Below are 20491 nucleotides of genomic sequence, written 5' to 3'. Positions count from 1 at the left end.
CATTGAGAATGTTCGTTATGACTGTTTGAAATTATTGAATTTGTTAACAATATATAAGTGATTCAGTTGACTGGCATTCAGAGAGTGGAAATATTTGTTACCGTTTAGCTCCATCCACACATACAGCATATCAGTATGTTAAAAAATAAGATTATTCTACTACAAAAAATAGATTTACTTGTTGGTTTCATTAAATAGCATTTGATAAAATAATAACAAAGTAGGAATGTCTCTGCTTTTATTAAAATATCATCATTTCACCATCGGCGTTATTAGGGTAATACGGTTGTGGTGCTTCTGGCTTGTTCCGGTCTCACTGTGTCTAACTTGACGGATGAGGGAACTCCGTCAGGAAATCCCAGACGCGAACTAACACGTCATTTCCTAACTTATCTCACTGACTTAGATCATGTTTTGCGTGAATTACCTGAACGGTAAGTCATACTGTGGCTTTCTGTGCTGCAATGTTTATTCAGGTATTGTAGGAACGTTTAAATATATAAAGGCAGACCTGTGCACTGATGCATGGAGATACTCACTCCATGCTGTAGATGTCCCTGCGGTGCACAGACCCAATATACAACAGCTCAATAACTGAAACATAGAAGAAAATAACCAGGAAACATTTTACCCCAGTATGAGGAGTCACCACTGTTTTACTGAGAGCAGCAGGTGTGATTAAAAGCTGTATTGAATGTCTTGTTAGGCAGCACCTAGTCCTGGGTTTCCATCTGATTTGTTAATTAGGATGGAGAAGGTGATCAACTGTTTCAAGAGGAACCCAGACGCTGTGGCCCGGCTGATCTGCTTCCCCTGGGCAGGTGGAGGCTCCATACACTACGCTCGCTGGGGAAATGTCCTCCACAGCTGCACAGAAGGTGGGACCCCTGGAAGGTATAATAATAAGCCAGGAGGTGGTGGCGTTACTGAAGGTTTATTGTACTTTCAGTGTTTGCGGTCAAGCTTCCAGGCAGGGAAGGTCGAGCCAAGGAACCCTTCTTCCAGAGCATGCAGCAGATTATTGACGAGGTCATTAGTGTGTTGTTACCGCTGCTGAGGGAGAAGCCGTTCGCTCTCTTTGGTCACAGGTATGACACATAAACAACCAGGCTTCAGAGGAGTCACACTTGTTTCTGCATGGATCACAGCGATCGGCCCCTGTCGCACATCACAGTCTCCTTTTTGGGTTTTCTTGTTGTTCGGTTCAGTTTTGGTGCCTTCACAAGCTTCGCTGTGGCAGATGCTCTGAAGAAGCAGCACAACATTGAACCAGTTCACATCTTTCTGTCTGGTGCTTCTGCTCCTTACGTAAGTGAACACACACACATTTGTCATAAGCCTCACAGAGGTTTCAGTTTTCATAACTTTGTTTAAAATAGCAGTTCTCTGACCATTCAAACATCCCTTCCTAATCCATATATTATATGTTTTAAATACTTGAACTAATTAATGTTATTATTTATCTCAGTCTGAGACACGACTCCAGGCACCAAAGAAAAGTGCTTTATCAGATGATGATTTCCTCAAGTGGCTGATTTCGATCGGAGGAACTCCTCCTGAGCTGCTGGGGAACCCTGACGTGCTGAAGCTCTTCCTTCCAGCGCTGAAGGCCGACCTGCACGTAGTGGAGAACTACAGGTTGTCAAACTGTTGTGTTTGTTGAATAACATTTAAACTTACAGTTAATTTGACCACAGATGTATTAAAATGTGACCTTTATTTGGTCATATTTGGGTCACATTAAAAGCAGTTTACTGCTTTCAGGTGTAACAAGCCGGACCGTCCGTTCTTGTCCTGCCCAGTCACGTGCTTCGATGGAAGAGACGACATCCCTCATGATTTACAAGGTACGATATCTGCTGCTCTTAACAAAGACAAAAGTAGATGTCAGGGTGCTGAGCATGAGGAAACATGTGATTCTGCAAATTCTAGCTGAAGCTGACAGATTATTGAATTGGTGCGAACACTGCACCTCACATAACCCGCACTAGAGCTGGAGGTCAGAGTGACAGGCAATGTCTGTATGTGTGACAGGTGGATGAAAGAAAGAATGTGATTAATGCAGCACATTTGTTCTATACTGTAACAGCATGGAGAGACGTCACATCTGGAGAGTTCACCGTCAGGTTCCTGGATGGAGCTCATTTCTACCTGAAAGATCCTGAGAATGAAAAGATTATATTAAACTACATCACGAAGCATCTGGAAACATCAGAAATGGACTATTTATGAAGTGCAATATGAACATTGCTTAATGTACAGTTTAGTGGATCAAGTTAAGATAAGATAAACCTTTTATCTGTTCTTTTTATATTAAAAATATGTCACTTAATCACATACTCGTACAACTAAATTGCACTGTGGTATCAAACTGTCTCAACTTTACTGAAGACCCATCACTTTTTTAGTTTATTACAATAATACCCCGGCAGGAATTGGTCTAAAGTGTATAAAGCAACATGTGTGGAAGCATAACTGTTGAACAGGTGAGTGTTTGTTTTTAAAAACTGAAATGAAGAAATGTGTGTTTCTTAATGCCATAAAAATCTGACATGCCAAAATATTCAAAACAATATTTAATATTAAAATGTAATTATGTGCAATTTCAGTGGGTTGACTGTTAATATAAAAGCCCATCCACATTTGTCTTTATTTTTTCAACAAAGCCCTTTTAGTCAAAGATGTGTTCAGATTGAAGACATTTTAATATTCAAGCTGGACGTCCCTTTATTTACAGTAGAACACAAAAATATTCCAATTATAAATTCAGAACTGATTTCATGTCCCTCTAATCAAATGCCCCTTTTTATAATTTATATATACAAACAATAAATATCAGACATCACATTCATCCTTCATGCAGCTTTGCTTCGCTAAGTAACTGCAATAGAGCAACAATAAGAGAAGCTGTGTCGACTACTTCTATTCTGCCTCCAGAGTCTGAGGCTGGCTTCTGTGTCCATGGCAGCAGGGTTACAGGCCCCTGTGTCTGTCATAAGGTGGTGGTGCAGATGTTGGCAGCTGCTCATCGCTCTGCTGTGTGGAGTCGGTGGGTCGAGCGCTGACGTGTGCAGCAGCCGGGCGATGCAGCCTCACCGGGCCTCGCTGTGAAGGAGCCGCCATGACGCTGTCGGGGTCCACGTCCGCCAACCACGGTGGGATCTCTAGAGGAGCTCTGGGGTCAATGTCCGGCATGAACGCCGGGTTCTCGATTCCAGCTAGATGAAACAGAAGGAGTAAAGAAGGAGCAGTGGATGAGGGATTAGTGAGCAAGCAGGTTGCTGGTGTTTTACCTCTGGTTCTGTTGGTGGTCCTCATTGGGATCGAGCTGCCTGAAGCGTCATAGCCACTGGCGCTGTCTGCCTCACAGAACTCAAAGTCTACAAGAAGACGAATACGAAGACGATCGAGTGAAATAAACAGAGAGCAAATGTACTGTTATGTTTCTAGCTTTAGACACTGTAATGCAGACACTAACCTTCGTCTCCAGAGTAGTAGCTTCTGATTTGGTCTGGGGATTTTCCATTTGGCATCTGAAACAGTGAAAATGTCACTCACAGTTCTGACGTTAGGATTTGAATCAGTTACAGACAGTGTTAATATCTGGCAGCTGAGGAAATTGCATGCTTCCTGCTTGCTACACACTGGTTCCTGAGCTCTGACCTTGTGCTGTTGGTCCTTCTGTTGGGTTTGTGGAGTGACGCCCGTCTTCGCTGATTTGAAGGACTCCAATCGATTCCTCATGGTCCTCTGGAAGATCTCCTGCACCTCGTTTTCATCGGTGTTCACATCAAAATGGCTGCGGCTGTACCTGTGTCGGTGCTGCAAACCAACACACTCATTTCTCATGCACTCAGAACCGGACAGCGCCGCCTGTGATGATGTGACCGAACCCACTCACCTCTTTCCTGCCTCTGTACAGATTCTGCTCCAGCAGATGGTGACTGTTAAAGTTCTCAGTTCCCTTATTGTCTTTCATGGTCTGCTCATGAATTTCCAAGCTCACAGATGGCACAGGATCTCTGCCACATGGAAAACAAATGATGTCAGTTACGTCATGCAGGCGTGCACTGCATGCAGTAACATGCTGTGGCTGATCCTCGTCACCAGTCGGCAGTGTGTGACCAGCTTTAATGAGACCTAGGCATCACTGAGTGGGCTTCCTCACCTCGTATTGGTCAGCGTATCATATTTGTTTGACACCATGAAGTCAGACATGATCTCTGAGAAGTCATCACCAAACTTGTTCTTGAAGTCAACTAATGCATTGTCGTTGCGGATAAACTCCAGCGAGCCTTTGCGTTCGCCCTGCAGTTAGAGCTCTATTAATTTTCTTTACACATCTTCCCTCAGCCGTGACCCAAAGCAGACGCATACGCTGTACCTCAGTCACGTAACTCATGGCGTCCTTCATGTTCAGCCTGTGGAAGACACTGAAGATCGGCTCCTGTTCCTTCCGCACCGACGACTTCATCAAAAGCCCCATCATCCACTTCTCCTCAAACTTGTTCCACCTTCAAAGTCAGAGAACAGAAGATCTGGCTTCATTTAAACTTTCTTAATCCAGAACATTTTCCACAGTAGAGTCCACGTACTTGTCCCTGAAGTAGTTGTGTCCTATCTGTCCAGATATGTCTTCTATGGCAACCAGCATATGATCAAACACCTGAACAATAACGAGAGTAAAATTGTAACGGATGGTAAAATAACAATGTGCTATAAAAATGTTTGGAGCTTTACCTTGTTTTGTACTTTTTCTATAAGTGTTTTCTCAGATACAGAAGCTTTTTTTACATTTAGCCAAGTGACCAGAGGTTTCATCGTAATTCCCTAATACAGGAAGAGGCAAAAAGGTGTGATGAGACGTCATCTAGAATAAAAAACATACAAGGAAGTAACAAGACAAGTTGTTACCTGAAAAATGACAGTGAAGTAAACTACGATGATGGTGGTGCTGATCATCAGGTTCTTCTCCTTTATCTTACTCTCATCCAGCAACACTGCCAAACCGTACGCGACGGCCCCTCGCAGGCCACCGTAGCTCATAATCACCTGGTCTATGAACCCAATAGGGACCAGCCTGTACCGGTTCAGGATCCAGGTCAGTAAGAATGTCCCTGTGGTGTACATGCACACATGGCTTGTGATCTTTGACAGGAGGAACGTGCACAATTTCCCAGAACTGAACTGAAAGTCTCACCAATGAATCTGTAAACTATGACAAAGAGAAGCGTGAGGAGGATGAAGCCTGTGTTCCACACCCAGATCGACTTGTCGATGGCCGAGATACCGAGGAACACGAAGATGATGGTTTCAGACCCGTTGGCGAAAACCTTCATGGCGTGTCGGACTGTGCTGACAGAGTCCGGGTCCATGTTTGCATTTATGTATTTCTGGCAGCAAATGCCACAGAAGACGATGCTGCAGAAGAGGAGAAACAAACTCAGCCTAAAGCTTTTATATCTTCAGGGAAGCGGACACAGAAATGGTAAAACAAGTACTAACGAGAGGATGGCAGACAGGGAGAGCATCTCAGCCGTCAGGTAGGAGAGGTATCCCAGCACGAAGACGAAGCCGGCCTCAATAATCTGGATGTTTTTGGTGCATCTGGTCAGAAGAGAGATCAGAATCCCAAACACGAAGCCAACGAGAGAGCCGCCGAAGGCCACCACGAAGAAGGAGACTGAGAAAGAGCGAACACGGGCATGAAGCTGTTATAAGCACCATAACGTGGTGAATATGGAATAGATACGACATCTAATTCAGTACTGGTGTCTTATTATTAAGTGAATAACAATCATGTCTTACATATTCCTTTAAAAATTTCTGCAGCGTTAATGTTTTCTCCTCCCAGTGTAACAAAGGCATCAAATACGTTGAAGAGCACCTGAAAGAGAAGAGAGTTAATGGCGTTAGATCATGATCGGACTAAATGTTAAATCAATAGTCATCCACTCCATAGTTTAGTTTTATCTATACAGATAACCCATGTGCATCAGTCAAGCTGGAGGCCGGATCTCTGAAAACCGCCGCATACGAACCACGGTCACGCCGTCGTTGAGCAGCGACTCTCCGAACACCATGATGAAGAGGACCTCGTTGACGTGCACCTGCTCAAACACGGCGATGACGGCGACGGGGTCCACGGCGGCGATGAGGCTGCCGAACAGCAGGTACTGCAGCAGGCCGATGTGCACCTCACCTGCAGCACACACGGCGTTCTGTTCACACTCTGCTGGTTTTCACCCCTCAGTTTAACCACGCATCCCTGTACTGTGGCCGTCAGCAGGGTTTTACCCATGGCGCCTCCCTTGTCGCAGCCCCAGAGAGACAGCCCCAGCGTGGCGGCGTTCCAGCAGGTCCCAATCACGGCGTAAACCAGGATCCCGCCCAGGTTGCTGAAGAAGAGCTTGTTTGGCATGGAGTAGCCCGTGTCCAGGATGATCTGGGGCAGCAGGTAGAAGAAGAACACCGTGGGCGTGAGCTTGAACGTCTGCACGCCGTCGGCGCCCAGCACCACGCCGCCCAGCAGGAAGCCGAAGCAGATGAGCAGGGCGCTCTCCGGGATCACGCTGGTCACGTGGTGGTTGGCCTCGATGACTGGGAGAATACGGCACAGTCACAGACAGCAGGAATGAGCCACACTCCGTAGCCCGGATTCACTTCGGGTCCTGAGCTGGCTCCAAACCAGAACCTTGGACGTCCTGTGTGCTTGCAAATCATCTACTATTATACTTGACACTTTGCTGTGGGAATATGATTAACCAGCCTGGTGGCACATGAAACGACTCCGAAACCCGTGTGTGGAACTGAAGGCAGACTTTTACTTAAGGTTACTTGACTTAATGGCCTGATAAAGCGTCAGCGTCAGATTATTTAATAATAAACCCACTGAATGTGCACATGAACAATTGATTTGGTTTTACAGCTCACAGGGTCTGATACAGTACGTTCCATTCAAAACCTCTGGTTCAATGCTGTGAGATTCAATTCTTATGTTATGTGAGGAGGAAATAAAAATAATTTAGACAATTAAGTGGATTAAACAGACATTCCAGGTCAGGAGGTTGTTCAGTCATTTAACAAGTTAAACCTTCAGGGCATCACAACATTTTTTTGAAATCAAACTGCTGCTCATTTAGTCACAAACTTAAAACATGCCGACTGTAAACACAGTTCAGGAGGTTGAGCGTTTTGAACCGCTGCATAGATGAGAAGCAAATTGTGTGAAATCCATGCACACGTCGTCCTGCTTCTCCAGTGCAAAAAGAAAAATAAGCTATTACTGCGCGTGAAAGCGCTGTGACAGACTCGTCTAAAGCGATCAGCAGTCACCTGTGATCCGTTACTCACCCAGTTTAGCCAGACCGGCCACAAATATCCACAGCACAACTATGAAGGGGCTCTGTACATGGTGCCACTTGATGGCCATGAGGGGCTTTCCTGCAGCCGTGGATCCATTTTCAGGCCGACTCAGGCTGGATTTGCTCTCGGGAAGCTTCAGGTGGGCTTCTTGAGTGAGCGCCTCCTCACCAGGCGCCCCCCAGGCTGGACGGGTCAGCAGCACTGATCCCAGCAGCCAGAGGAGTACGCGTCCACAGCGGTACATTTGATTCAATTATGAGCAGTCACGGTCCAGAAGCTGCTTTGTCTTTGCTTGTGTAGTGTGTTATGCTCAGGAGATAAGAAGTCACGAACACCCGGGCGGTGTCACACCTCTCTTTATGTCTTTACGTGGTCTTTTTACTCCTCTTGCTACTCTAGTGCTCCATCTTTCGGTCTCAGTCCTCCCGAACCTTGTGGTCAGCAGCGTGCACGAATGCTGGACTCAGCCTTTAATATGTAAATGAAATAACCGGGCTTGGTTTAACGGAGGCGTAAAGGGGAGTAACGGATGTGCAGGACACGCTCGAAGTTATTAAGTCATGTTTGAAACATGTCTTTACTTCCGGGCGCGCGTGTGTGTGTGTGTGTGTGTGTGTGTGTGTGTATGTGTGTGTGTGTGTGTGTGTGTGTGTGTGTGTGTGTGTGTGTGTGTGTGTGTGAGTGCATGATGATGAGCGGACGTCACTTGATCCATGTTAAATCAGCAGCTGCGTCTGTGCTTGGTAATATTTCCACAGCTTTCATTGTGTTTAGCAATGATTGACACAGATGTTAACCTTGGTTATAGAACCTCTGGGTGTGAGAGAAGAGCTTCGCTCCAGCATAAGCGTAAATAACCAAAGGTAGCACACGGTGTATTTTCTTTCGTCACACTACAGGCAGTTTGCTTGATGTTCTACTGCCTGCATGTCACGCATGCCTGCACCTTCCTACTCACAGGAGTATCAGCAGCAAAGCAGTGAATTTAATGTTGCAGTACGGTTGAGGTGGTTTCTTACGAGCTTTTTGACAACCTGCGCTCCGTACATGTGGCATCGTTGTCCTTTAACGTCCTTCTGGGAGATTTTCTACAGGTTCAATGATGGATGATTGTGTTCAGCACACTGTAAAAGCTCAAGATGGAAAAGTGCACCTAGTTCACAGTATTGATCCGAATGCTTTTATGCTGATGTGAAGCCATTGTGTATGAAAGGTGCTATATAAATATAACTGGTTCGACATGATCTGGCAGCAAAGTTAATGTATGTTAGTTACTAAATGTGTCAGGGTTGTTTTTGACGTATGTAACATTATCAGTACCTTCTGATGTGTTTGTGGGTTTATCTGGTTTCCTCCTTAGAACTACAGCTAAAACACGTTTTTGCTTGCCTTATTGGAATATTCCTGATGCATGGAACTGACTAATATGTTAAAGAAGGCACAAGACAAATGAGTAATTATTATTTTAACACAATCTCATCACTGAAGTTAGAAATGACTTCATAGAGTTATCGCTTGTTGATGGAGCTGTAAGACAAACGTAGGTAACTTATCTGTCCAATGAATTGTTGAGTTGTTATGTGTGGGGCCGCTTACTTCTAATACAGTTTTGGACATATGAATAATGCTCAAAAAACATGATTAAGTTATGTAAGATTCTGGTCTGGACGGCTGCACAGTGAAGCAATGATGTCTGCGTTCAGCCCTATTAACTAATAACCTGAGAAAACTTTCTGAACAGTAGCTGCGCTTTAACTTCACCTGTTCAATCATTGCACAGCTCTGTGCGCAACACAAAAGCAGATAAAGGTTATTTTTAGACTGGGAGGTTAGGTTAAACATTGTTGTGGTGTAGTTTGTCAAACCAAGCTGCCATAAATATATTTTAAAATGTGTCATTTGTGACCTCACGCTAAATTCTTCAGGACATCACAAGAATTTTATGAGTGCAGAAATGAGTTAAATGTTCCCAATGAATGTAATACCTGAGGATAAACATTTTAAAACTGAACTGCACTTGACATATGTAATAAATCCAGTTTTACTGTAGTCAGTGTTCAGAGGCCATTTTATTGCTAAAAAGTGGGAAGAAAGGTCCTGAAAACCAGAGAGCCCTCAGATTTGTTTGTTGGTTCATGTGCACTTACTTCTACTGTTGTTATTCAAATCCACCAGAAGTGTAACTTTTAACAAATAGGTCAGATGTCCATCATTTATGCCAGACATACACAGGGACAATAAAACATTTACAGTCCTAACATCTTTACAACACCAGACATGTACAAATGTTTACACTCTGCACAACCTTTGTTCTGTCCCATATTTTTGTTCAAACTATTTTTACTGTGCACCGTGAGCTGTTGATTGTAGGATTGGTTGATTGTTGATGATGTTTTATCTGTTGCTTTTAATGGAAGCAATAAAAATGTTAAAAATGTTTTTGAACATTAACCCATGTTCAACCTTGTCATCTGGCAAAAACCAAAGTCAAATGTCGGCAGCTAGTGAAGCACACTAATAGTGTCGATAACGTTCTGTTTTCACTAATATTCTTTTGACACCTTATTTTCAGTACAAACACTGGTGTTTGTACTGAAAGCAGCCTAAGAATTGCTGGCTTCGTCTGGTCACACATCGATCAGGGGTAAAGCCCCTGATGAAGAGCAGTCATCAGCATGTTACTGATCATCTTTATGTTTGTGTCCCACATTAAAGACGCCTTCTGATGAGTTACCATCCTTACTGAGCTATTTGTGGCCACACAGAAAAAAAATAGAGGAAACCAGACTTGGCTAATTTGATAGTAGCTGACACATGAATTCAACTATGGCTCAGACACGTCTGGCTGTATTAGTTGTAGAGAGGCCAAACCACAACTTTCACAGCAGATACAGTACCTTATTGTGTATTAGTTAGTATTTGTATGGAAGACTTTTTACCACTGGTCATATACACATTTGTGTTGTTATAATCTTTTAAATGGCACCAAATTGCTGATAAACGCTAATTATGCCAAGTTCTCATCAATACCATTACAAACTATTTCTAAATGACTTTCTTACAGTCTAGTCTGGACTCACCCAGTTTGCAGAGCCAGGAGACGAGGATCCACAGGGCCACCAGGTACGGCTGAGAGACGTGTTCCCACTTCCAGGACACGATGGGTAGAGTGGTCAGGTTGCCTGCTTCATGTTCACCGCCAGAGTTCGGTTCGGTCTCTGAAGTGGACTCGTGATGGCTGCTCTTGTCTTGTGTTTCTACAGTCTTGGCCTTATTGTCATCTGTGGTCAGGCTTAGGGTTCTGAACACCATCAGCATCACGCAGAGGAGAAGCGCAGATCGCCTAATAGATGCCATGATTGGGAAATACTTCAGTGCCTGACTGGATGACTCAGGTCACATCCAGCGTCTCATTCGATGCCTCTCGTTTTAAGTTTTGCCTCTACTTACAGTATGTTCATGTCTGTGTTTGCCAGGGATGCAGCTTTTTACAGCAAGTGAGGCCCAGCCCATCCTGATGCTTGTCTCCTCCCACTATTTTATCCTGAGACCAGTCTGTTCAACTACTTTGCTCAAGGGAATTTTCTGCCTTTGTAATTTCTATACTGAATGTGAGCAAGTTATGACGAATGCTGTTTTTTGGAATTACCAAACCTTAACCTTGACAGTCTAATTTTAGGAGCACTTGGTTATTTAAGTAAATATAATAAATATAATATGATGATATATTATATATGATTTATTATATATTATACATTATCTATTATATATTATTCACGTCAATATTTTACCTGGATTTTTTCACTTTCACTTAGTTACTGTAAGTGAGTTGTATATAAACATAAAGTAATTGGCTGATTTGAGTACCGGCAACCAGAGTTGTTATTTATTTTAGTTACTTATTTTTAAATTTATATAAGAAACATCCTAGGTTCATTCGTAGCTTAAAGCGTGTTTCCCAGACCTTTACATTTATGTATACATTTAGTCTCCAATGACATGCGTACAGAACAAAGTGTGTTCCATTTGCCTGCTTTATTAGCCAGGAGCACGTAAACCTCCAGCATCCCATCCACTGTCACTGTGTTGCCAAATACACGCGTTTAGGGGACAGAATACTTAAACATGAATCCTGACTCTTAATGTAGGGTGGTCACTATCCCTAGCCACAAAAGTCCTATCCATAACACTATAAACCCATGACACCACCCTCACTATGCTCTCATAAGTCAATTTCTGTAATCTTAATTATCTTTCACATTCACCTTTTATATCAATCATATTTGTTATGTATAAGGAGAGGATTTGTCACTTGACCACGCTGACCTGCACGGTCAACTTCATACTAAGGTTTACTTTCTGAATACCAGCATGGAATTCAGAGAAGCTGTTTTCATTTCAACCCTGTTGATACTTTAAGTTGCCTCAAAGAAATATTAACATGGCTCAAGAGACGGTAAATTCCAGACCTGTAGCTAATGTCACAGGTAAAGTCAGGGGACTGTGTGAGGGCAGCGGTGTCACTAACATCAGTACATCATGATCTATAAAAAGGTTTACAGCATTGATAGTCAGTTACAACTAAGACAGTTGGTGTAAACATTTACAACACTACAACTTAAGTGTGTTCATAGAAAAAATGCAGAGTCACAGAAAAAAGGAAACACCAGTACAAATCAAACAGCAAATACTGGCTACCTATATTTTCCTCATTCCTGTAATTGTGACCATCATTACCAGAAATCTATGTTTGTGTTTGAACCAGTCCTTGTTCCCAGTAAAAACATGTGAATGATACTGTTATTACTGACTGTATGTTACCAGTTTCCCATCATACACATATTAATTATACAGTACACACAGCTTTGACCTAGAAAACACTTGAATTCAAGAAAAAGTATTAACCTAAAATATAATGATGGGCTTATAATAATAACTTGTTATGACAAATATATGGTAAATATTATTTAAGAATTTAGCTTTTCAGAAGCCATAATAAATATATAAAAATAAATTAAAGATCCTTCTCGAACTGTACATACTCTGTAAAACAATAAAAATAAAAAAATGTTAAACTGACAATGGTTTATTGTAAAATATTGCATAATAGCACAAGACAGTGGGTTGCGCAAAAGGATGAAAAGCGAACCTAGTAAAATCTAGAACAACTAATAAAACTGAAAGGTTTTATTAAGCTGAAAAGTTACTGCACTTTTATCTATTACAGTACGTTTATAGTGACACTCTTAAAAGAATTGGTAACAGTCAGATAAAGGACGTGTTCAAAGAAGCAATGAAATTAAATGTATGTTCACTGAGGTGACTTTGGATGACTGGTATTATTCCACTTAAAAAATAACTTTATTTTTCTGAATTTTTCAAATGGGCAGAGTCAAGTTCAAGTAGAGAAAATTCTGTTATTAGACCCATAATGGTTGATGGACATGGTGTTTGCACCTATTGCAAGGCCGAATTGTCTCAATAGTTCAGTTTGGTTTTGACATGTGCATACACTACCATGATCAGCCACCTCGTCTTAAACACTTTGAATTGTTCCACAACAAGATAGAGAATAAGTGTTTTTGGAAAACATCTGGAATTATATATTTTTTGCATATTAGGGATTTAACTTGATGGTGGACAGTGGAAAGAAAAAGGGAACCGCTCATGACCCAAAGCACCGCCTCGTGCCAAACAATGTGGTGTTTGTGTTATTGCCCAGGAGACATACTGTATTGCTGCCACCGGAACATGCTTTCACTTACTGTATGACAGGCTGAGACATGCAGGAGGACATGTGTTAAAATCCCTTAGACAACAATTCATTTGCATTTCAGGGTGAAAATGTGAAATACCTCCAAATGAATGAGTATAACCTAATCACTGCCTGACCTGCATCAAATGATGAAGACCTAGTGACTGAAGCCAGTGAGGACCTTAAACAGCCTGATGAAAAAACATAGAAATAAGACATGGACATAAATCTATATGATAAATAGTCTCAGATGAGAACAGGTTTTAGGGGTGAGCATTTTTACTTGGGTGTCTCTGATTTATGGTATTTTAACTGGTGACATATTTTAACCTGTGCTTTATTAACATATTAAGTGACTGTAGTTAGTTTCTGCAGATTTAGATTCATATTATTACAATGGTTTAACCATAACCATAACTTTTCCCAGCAGTCATTTATAACCTAAATATTTAACTTTTGTAACGTTTATTCTTTATTTATTCTGAGTAAATTTTAGGTCATGTCATGAATCATTTTTTACATTTCAGCCTATATGGAGACATTTTCTTCATATTCTTTTACCTTTCTAACGTCATTTAGTTTATTGCTAGCTTACCTCCATCGTGCTATCAGAAGGGCCCTATCACGGTTGCTATGGCATGCGCGGCACCTCCTCGTGCGCCACTCACGTGACGTTTCCCAGCATGCTGTGGGCGGGGCGACAGAAACCGGAGCGTCGAGGAAGAGGATGCGGGTTGGTGAGTCACTTTGAAGTCACGACGAAGTCACGCATTTAAACGCATTTTTGTCGCTTTACTTAGACACGAAAACGGGGCGTCGTCGCCGCGTTATCAAACGGTACAAAACACAGGCGATGTCACCATTTTAGCAACTCGCTAAAAGGTGAAGCAACAGGGTGATCGTCAGGTGAAGTCCTCAAAGTTGCGTTTAAAGTTGTCATCGGAATCTCTCAAACGGGCTCTCGTCGCTAATTAAGCTAACGTTAGCCGCAACTGCACCAACGATGAACTATTTATGCGTCTAACACCAGTCGATGGAGATGAGCTGACAAAAAGAAACGACCTAAAAATACCAGGAGGTGATATCTGTGAAAACCGACACCGGGGCGTGTTTTACGTTATTTATCAGGCTTTTCAACGGCCTGCTCCTGGACATCCAGTGGTTTCATTTCATCAAAAATAAGACTGAACTGGCAAACAAATGCGTTCATGTTCGCAATAAGCTGTGATCAAAACTGAAAGTGACTAAACTAAAACAGTATAAAAATATATAAAAAATGTCTATGGGTTAAACCATTAACATAATAATATTATCCCATTATAAGATCTTGGTACCTGTGCAGTATTTGGCACAAATGTCCATCTTGAGCTAATATGCCAGGGTTGGATATTGCCATTGTTAAAAACACGCTGCCTTCTAGACACTGATTACAACGAAAGAACCACAAGTAGACAATAATGTGTCTGAACTGTGATGAAATGTCCAGTATTTATTAACAGCTCTTGGTTCTTTGCTCAAGGCTGTTGACACATTTTGATGAAGTTAGTCACCACAGTAGCTTAGAGCATTCACACACAGGGATGTACAGTTTTATGTTCCAGTACACATTTGTAGATAGTAGGAAGATACTGGTATTGATTTATTTGGTGGGATTTTAAAAACTCTGTTTGCAACAGTATCCACTGGTGTCCTTTATCAGCAGGGTGTTGGGTAATTGGCCAAAAGCACATGTGTATTTTTGTACAGCAGTGTTTACAGGTGCTGAAACTATAGCTGCATATTTTGGTGTATTCCTACAAATATTACTGCATAAATGATAGAGGACTCAGAACTGGTTCTGCTGGGAGGTCTGAGGTCATGAGTATGAGTTAGATAACCAAACAAAACCTCACCTGCATTTGCTGTAGCAGACTGTCATTTATGCTTGAATGCATTTTTATTATTTCTCAGGTATTCACTTAACAAACTGGTGTGTTTTGTTTACTTTGTTTATAACATTGGTTATGCAGAGTATTTGTCAACATTCAATGTCTTGTTATCTAGAAGAATAGACTGCTGATATACAATTTTCAATATTTATTTGTTTATTTACAGACAAGCATCACATGTTTATGTAACGCATTCTGTGATTATATTTTAAATGGCTGTGATTTTAGGATGATCTGCCTCAACTGAGTATAAAATATTCATTGGTAGCAGCTCTGAGCCCCATGACATGATGTCGTTACTGTCAGCTCATCTGTCTGGGGCTATAGTCCTATCTTCAGGATGTATTGCAACTTTGACCTTTGCCCAAACAGATAACAAGAGTGTAGTTGCCAACTCAATGAGTTTTTGCATGGGGTGAGGTCATTATCAACTGTGTTTAGTCGTCCTCCTCCCAGATGTGTGTTGTCCATCACATGGCCACCGTGTCGATATTGGCAGACAGTGTATAAAGGAGTTAAGGAAAATGCAGCGTTTTAATCTCTTTCTCTTTCAGCCTCAGATATGGATTACAGGGTTGTGTTTGCAGCCTTGGAGAAAGTATGTGAAGACAACATTTCTATTTGGTGTGCGGACTCTGATTTGCCGTACGGCTCTGTTGCCAAGCGCCTGGACACATGTATGAGGCAGATTCAGGAGCACGGCCGAGCGCTGGAGCCTGTGGTTGCGAGCTTCACCACTGTCTATCACCACTATGACTTTGATGCACAAACGCCTGGGAATGGCTACCGCACGCTGGTTAAGGTAAGACAGACCATCACTGCTGGACTACATGGTCACAAATGTAAGCTTTGACTGATTTTATGTTAATAATGTAACCGAAACTGATCAAGAGTTAAACATGAGAAAAGTAAAAATATTCATATGAATAAAAATGTGTATATATATGTTATAGCATCTGTAATAGCTCAACTCTTTTTTTACACTGTTAATGTATTGGGCACTGGATTCCTCAATCATTAGTTAATGGTTTCAATTTTTTTGTCTTGTAGGTGTTGTTGTCCTGCCTTTTGCACATCATACACAAAGGCCGCTACATTGCTTCTAACTACAACAGTGCCTTCTTCAGAGCAGACCACAATGCCTCTGAGCTGGAGGCGTACTGTCAAGCTCTGTGCCAGCTGCGTGCTCTGCACTATCTTGCACAACGGCTGATAAACAACAATGACTATGGCGAGCTGTACAGCAAGCAGGACGGTGAACTGAGCCGCCAGTTCGTACAGGAGTACAGCTCCATGCACAAAGCCTGTTTCTATGGCCGCTGTTTAGGCTTTCAGGTCAGTAAACAAGCATCAGTTACGTCTTTCTGAGTGAAGTATGTCAATTAATGCCATTCAAATCTTCACAGTTTTCACCGGCCCTTCGTCCGTTCCTTCAAACCGTTGTGATCAGCATGATTTCATATGGGGAGACCTATGGCAAACATCAGTCTGGACTGGGTGAGTCTGTTTTTTTATTTGGTTTTTAGTTGCAATTTGAAAATCAAACCCTGCTTTTCCTTTTCTCCAGGAATGGCAGCCCTCTCCCTCCTTACATCAGGGAAGTACGTCATTGATCCAGAGTTGCGGGGCGCTGAGTTTGAACGTATAACCCAGAACCTAGATTTGCAGTTTTGGAAGACCTTCTGGAACTTGACAGAGTCCGGCCTTTTAACAGTACGATGTCTCTTCTATTCCCTCGTGCATTCCACAGTCTCGCTGAACTCGTGTTTTAACTGTCCATGCCTCCTCCTGCCTGTCTCTGTCCAGGGCTTCAGCAGAATAGTTTCCAACCCAGTGAAGGTCAATTTTACATTGACTTTGCCTCCTGAAACTCTGCGCCTCCCTTTGGCCTCAGACCCCAGTCTGTCTGCAACCGTGTCACCTCCTATAGCCCACTGGGGTCCTGGTCCAGTCCACATTCGTCTCATCTCTTATGACATTCGGGAAGGGCAGGTGAGACTTCACTAATCTACTTTATTAAGACATGACAAGATGCAAATATGTATGGATTTTGTGTTAAATGACTTGTTTTCATGTTTCTTTAAATGTTCAGCCTGTTTTTTTTTATAGGACAGTGAGGAGCTGCTATCTTTATCTCGAACTGATCCTCCCCCCATCCCTGCATCTCAACTCCCATGGGTTCAGAAGCAGCCTTGCTCCCCTTGGTTGATAATCCACTTCCATGGAGGCGGCTTTGTGTCCCAGACATCCAGATCTCACGAGGTACAGCCAAGACTTTGTCTTATCCAAAGCTGTACTAACCTACAATCTTTAAAATATGTATGGTGTTTATCACATTTATCTTCTCTCGTGTATTAGAATTATCTTCGTAACTGGTCCAAAGAGCTGGGTGTCCCCGTCCTCTCTGTTGACTACTCTCTGTCGCCTGAAGCACCTTTTCCCAGAGCTCTGGAGGAGTGTTTCTACGCCTACTGCTGGGCACTGAACAACTGTCACCTGCTGGGTAAGCACAGTGTAACGAGAGGGTCACTCTGAGTCAGAGAACACTGAATCACACCAAATCAGCTGGGACTGAATGTCTTGTTTTGCAAAGTAGGCGATTGATCGGCTGGAGAAATGTGAAGTCATTGTCACTGGCTCTGCATATATTAATATTGGTATTACTATTGCATGGCTTGAAAAAAATTGAAAAATTTTTTTTATCTCGTACTTGTATTTGTTAAAGGAAGGTAATGTTTAACTTGACAAACCTAGAATAGAAAACAGTAAAGCCTACTCAATAAAAAGGACATAGTTTGATAAGAAATGTAAACTGCAAATGAGTCTTATTAAATTTTATATACTTGGTTGTGCACATGCATTTGAGCCAGATTTACTGATGCGTTTATTTGCACATGGAAAAGCAGGACTCGCGTTGCTTCAATAACTAATGAAAATGTAAACTTAACATCTGCAAAAGTTCTTGAACATTTTGGAAGTTCGAAATGATGAGATGCTCATAGTTTTGTCTGCATCTAAGGTTCCACAGCAGAGCGAGTGTGTCTGGCAGGCGACAGTGCTGGTGGGAACCTCTGCATCACTGTGTCCATGAAGGCCATGTCCTGCGGCATCAGAGTCCCCGACGGCATCATGGCTGCCTACCCCGCCACCTTGCTCACCACTGACGCCTCACCCTCCCGCCTGCTCACGCTCATCGACCCGCTGTTGCCTCTTAGTGTTCTCACTAAATGCCTCAATGCATATGCAGGTAGGTGTGTATTAGGTGTGTACACTGTTTCATGCATCATCAAACACCAAAGCGCTTTCCGGCCATGGTGACAGAAAACTGATTTTGTGAGACACACTAAACCAAGTAATGCGGGAGGAAAGAGAAAGGAAAATTATTAACAACCTCCAGTCGCTTCTGTGTTTGTACCAACACTGTGTGACATGGCTTAATGTTAGACTTTTGTTTTTGGAAAAAGCAGGAAATCTTTGACTTCCTGCTGTTTAGGGACTCAAGTGACAAATTGAAGCCAGTTGAAGTCCTCAAATCATTTACTTAAGTAAAGCTATCACTACCGCTGTGGAGAAATACTCCTGCCATCATTACAGGAAGTTACTTGAAAGTACAAGAATATTACAATAATACTCTTTATATAGAAAGACTGCACATTATTAATATTATCTTATTGTAGTTATGGATGGTTGATGTATAAATCAGTAAGGTAAAAGCTAATTCTTTCAAGATTTTCCCACATCTTTTTTTTTCTTCTAGATTTTCTGTTGAGTTTTTCTCTCCTTTTCTAAATTTGCATCGTCTCCCTCTTAGGTGTGGAGACCCAGACGATACAACCTGCTCTGAGAAGCAACAGTCTAAGTGCCCTGGGCAGAGACACAGCCATGCTGCTCAGCGATCTCACACAGGGGGCTTCTAACTGGATTCAGTCTTTTCTGGACCCCTCTCGAAGTTCAGGCCACACGCGATCCTTGCCGTCACCTCAGAGGTCGTCCCAGAGCAACGAAACCCAGAAGCCGTCAGCCAACACTTGCACATCAAGCTGTGGAGAGCGTGTGGATTACCCACAGGGTTTTGAGCCCCTTCGGTCTGAGTGTCTAGCATTTGTTCGCCAAACCTCCTCCCCTGTTACAAGGAACCCCTTTGTGTCCCCTCTTCTGGCTCCAAGCAGCCTTCTGAGAGGCCTGCCACCTGTATGCATAGTGGTAAGAGAGGAAAGGAAAACATATGATGCCTGGGGAGGGGGGTTATGGTACTAGAATATTTTGCATTATTTGAATTGCTGTTTTCTTTATATTTATACAAATATTTATTGAAGTAATTTCAATTGCTGAACATGAGAGCAGAATATTATTGAATTCAGCTTGTTCTGTTGCCCCCAAGTGGCTGAAATGTGGAGGTATCCTTAAACATTTTTCTTTTTGGAATGTACCAGTGCCACTGAAAATGATGTGCATCGCAAATTATGTAGAGGGAAGAATTATTCATATCAAAACTCCACTATCAGTTGATCATTCGCAGCAGAGTTTATCTTTTCATTTATTTTTCCTTCTCCTAACAGGCCTCAGCGTTGGATGCATTGCTGGATGACTCTGTGATGTTTGCCAAGAAGCTGCGTGACATGGGCCAACCTGTGAGTCTGACAGTGGTTGAGGACCTTCCTCATGGCTTCCTCAGTCTCTCACAAGTCACTAAGGAGACTGAGGTGGCTGCAGAAACCTGCGTAGCACAAATTAGGCAGATCTTCGAACAAGAACGACCAATGTGTTTTCTCCGCAAGCGTCCAAAGCTGGAAGAGACTTATCAGAGTCTTAATCCGTCAGGCTGATTTGCTTCTCTGGCTGCTTTTTAGACCTACTAAAAAGATATGTAACATAATGCGATGATGGGGGTAAAATACACAGTACAGTATTTAAAAAAGGAAACAAGGATTTGCGCTGGGTGCAACCAAACCTATGAATCTGCAGGGAGATTAGGGATATCGCACTTTAAAGGTTTGCTGCACAATATTTTCTGAATCCAGGGATGAAAAAGGGAGAAAATAAAATCTGCCTTATACAGCAATAACGCAGCACGATTATTATTAAAAGAATATTACAAACTGACAGAAACATGCAGACTTTGCACTGATTTATTAATGAATATATTCCAGTAGTACAGTGGAAGCTTTTGCGCCTTGTATTTTAACACGTCTGTTTTTGCATAGTTTGCGTATGAAGATAAAGACATTTGTCACATGTTTACATTTTGGGATAATCAGGGCTTCACGCTGTATTTAAAGGCTGTATGTGGATGTGAGTATGAGCTACTTGTAAAATTGTCTCATTGTGATTATTTAAAACTTGTTATATTTAAAACCTGTATTAAATCTAAAGTGCAAACATTCCACAGGCCATTTGTCTGAAGATGTTGTTGCTTCCTGCTGTTCCTGTGTGTGACAGCAGG

The 20491-nt window shown here is 42.3% G+C and overlaps 3 protein-coding genes across 8 annotated transcripts; 2 read left to right on the top strand and 1 right to left on the bottom strand.

The window, feature by feature from the left end:
• The first annotated feature begins 415 nt into the window (after positions 1–415).
• Positions 416–2603, top strand: olah (oleoyl-ACP hydrolase). 2 transcript variants are annotated; one of them, XM_029166553.3, is made up of 7 exons: positions 416–434; positions 748–878; positions 950–1088; positions 1209–1308; positions 1469–1638; positions 1765–1847; positions 2090–2603. In XM_029166553.3, exons 2-7 carry the CDS (start codon positions 749–751, stop codon positions 2230–2232), a joined length of 765 nt encoding a protein of 254 aa, XP_029022386.1. In that variant the 5' UTR covers positions 416–434; position 748; the 3' UTR covers positions 2233–2603. The 2 variants fall into 2 exon arrangements, with proteins under 2 accessions (XP_029022386.1, XP_029022385.1); XM_029166552.3 differs by lacking the exon at positions 416–434 and adding an exon at positions 555–672.
• Positions 2604–2709: 106 nt separating this feature from the next.
• Positions 2710–13799, bottom strand: slc9a3.1 (solute carrier family 9 member A3, tandem duplicate 1). Of its 2 annotated transcripts, XM_055512709.1 has the most exons (18): positions 13716–13799; positions 13258–13311; positions 10446–12408; positions 6298–6600; positions 6042–6202; positions 5809–5887; positions 5506–5683; positions 5201–5421; positions 4915–5117; positions 4741–4830; positions 4596–4666; positions 4385–4514; positions 4169–4308; positions 3902–4022; positions 3664–3822; positions 3479–3533; positions 3294–3380; positions 2710–3218 (listed from the first exon to the last, which is right to left on the bottom strand). In XM_055512709.1, the coding sequence occupies exons 3-18, from the start codon at positions 10720–10722 to the stop codon at positions 2974–2976; spliced, it is 2520 nt and encodes an 839-aa protein (XP_055368684.1). In that variant the 5' UTR covers positions 10723–12408; positions 13258–13311; positions 13716–13799; the 3' UTR covers positions 2710–2973. The 2 variants fall into 2 exon arrangements, with proteins under 2 accessions (XP_055368684.1, XP_029022378.1); XM_029166545.3 differs by lacking the exons at positions 13258–13311; positions 13716–13799 and having other exon boundaries at positions 7354–10571.
• On the top strand, positions 13736–20432 carry lipea (lipase, hormone-sensitive a). Of its 4 annotated transcripts, none has more exons than XM_029166547.2 (11): positions 13736–13857; positions 15603–15850; positions 16099–16383; positions 16455–16545; positions 16616–16761; positions 16855–17040; positions 17158–17310; positions 17407–17551; positions 18068–18295; positions 18860–19251; positions 19608–20432. In XM_029166547.2, exons 1-11 carry the CDS (start codon positions 13848–13850, stop codon positions 19872–19874), a joined length of 2151 nt encoding a protein of 716 aa, XP_029022380.1. In that variant the 5' UTR covers positions 13736–13847; the 3' UTR covers positions 19875–20432. The 4 variants fall into 4 exon arrangements, with proteins under 4 accessions (XP_029022380.1, XP_029022381.1, XP_029022382.1 ...); XM_029166548.2 differs by lacking the exon at positions 13736–13857 and adding an exon at positions 13869–14198; XM_029166549.3 differs by lacking the exon at positions 13736–13857 and adding an exon at positions 13889–14026.
• Positions 20433–20491: the final 59 nt, after the last annotated feature.

This window comes from Betta splendens, chromosome 11 (assembly GCF_900634795.4).
Source record: "Betta splendens chromosome 11, fBetSpl5.4, whole genome shotgun sequence".
Taxonomy (NCBI): Eukaryota; Metazoa; Chordata; class Actinopteri; order Anabantiformes; family Osphronemidae; genus Betta; species Betta splendens.
Note: the sequence above shows the minus strand (reverse complement) of the source record. Positions and strands in the feature narration are given on the sequence as shown.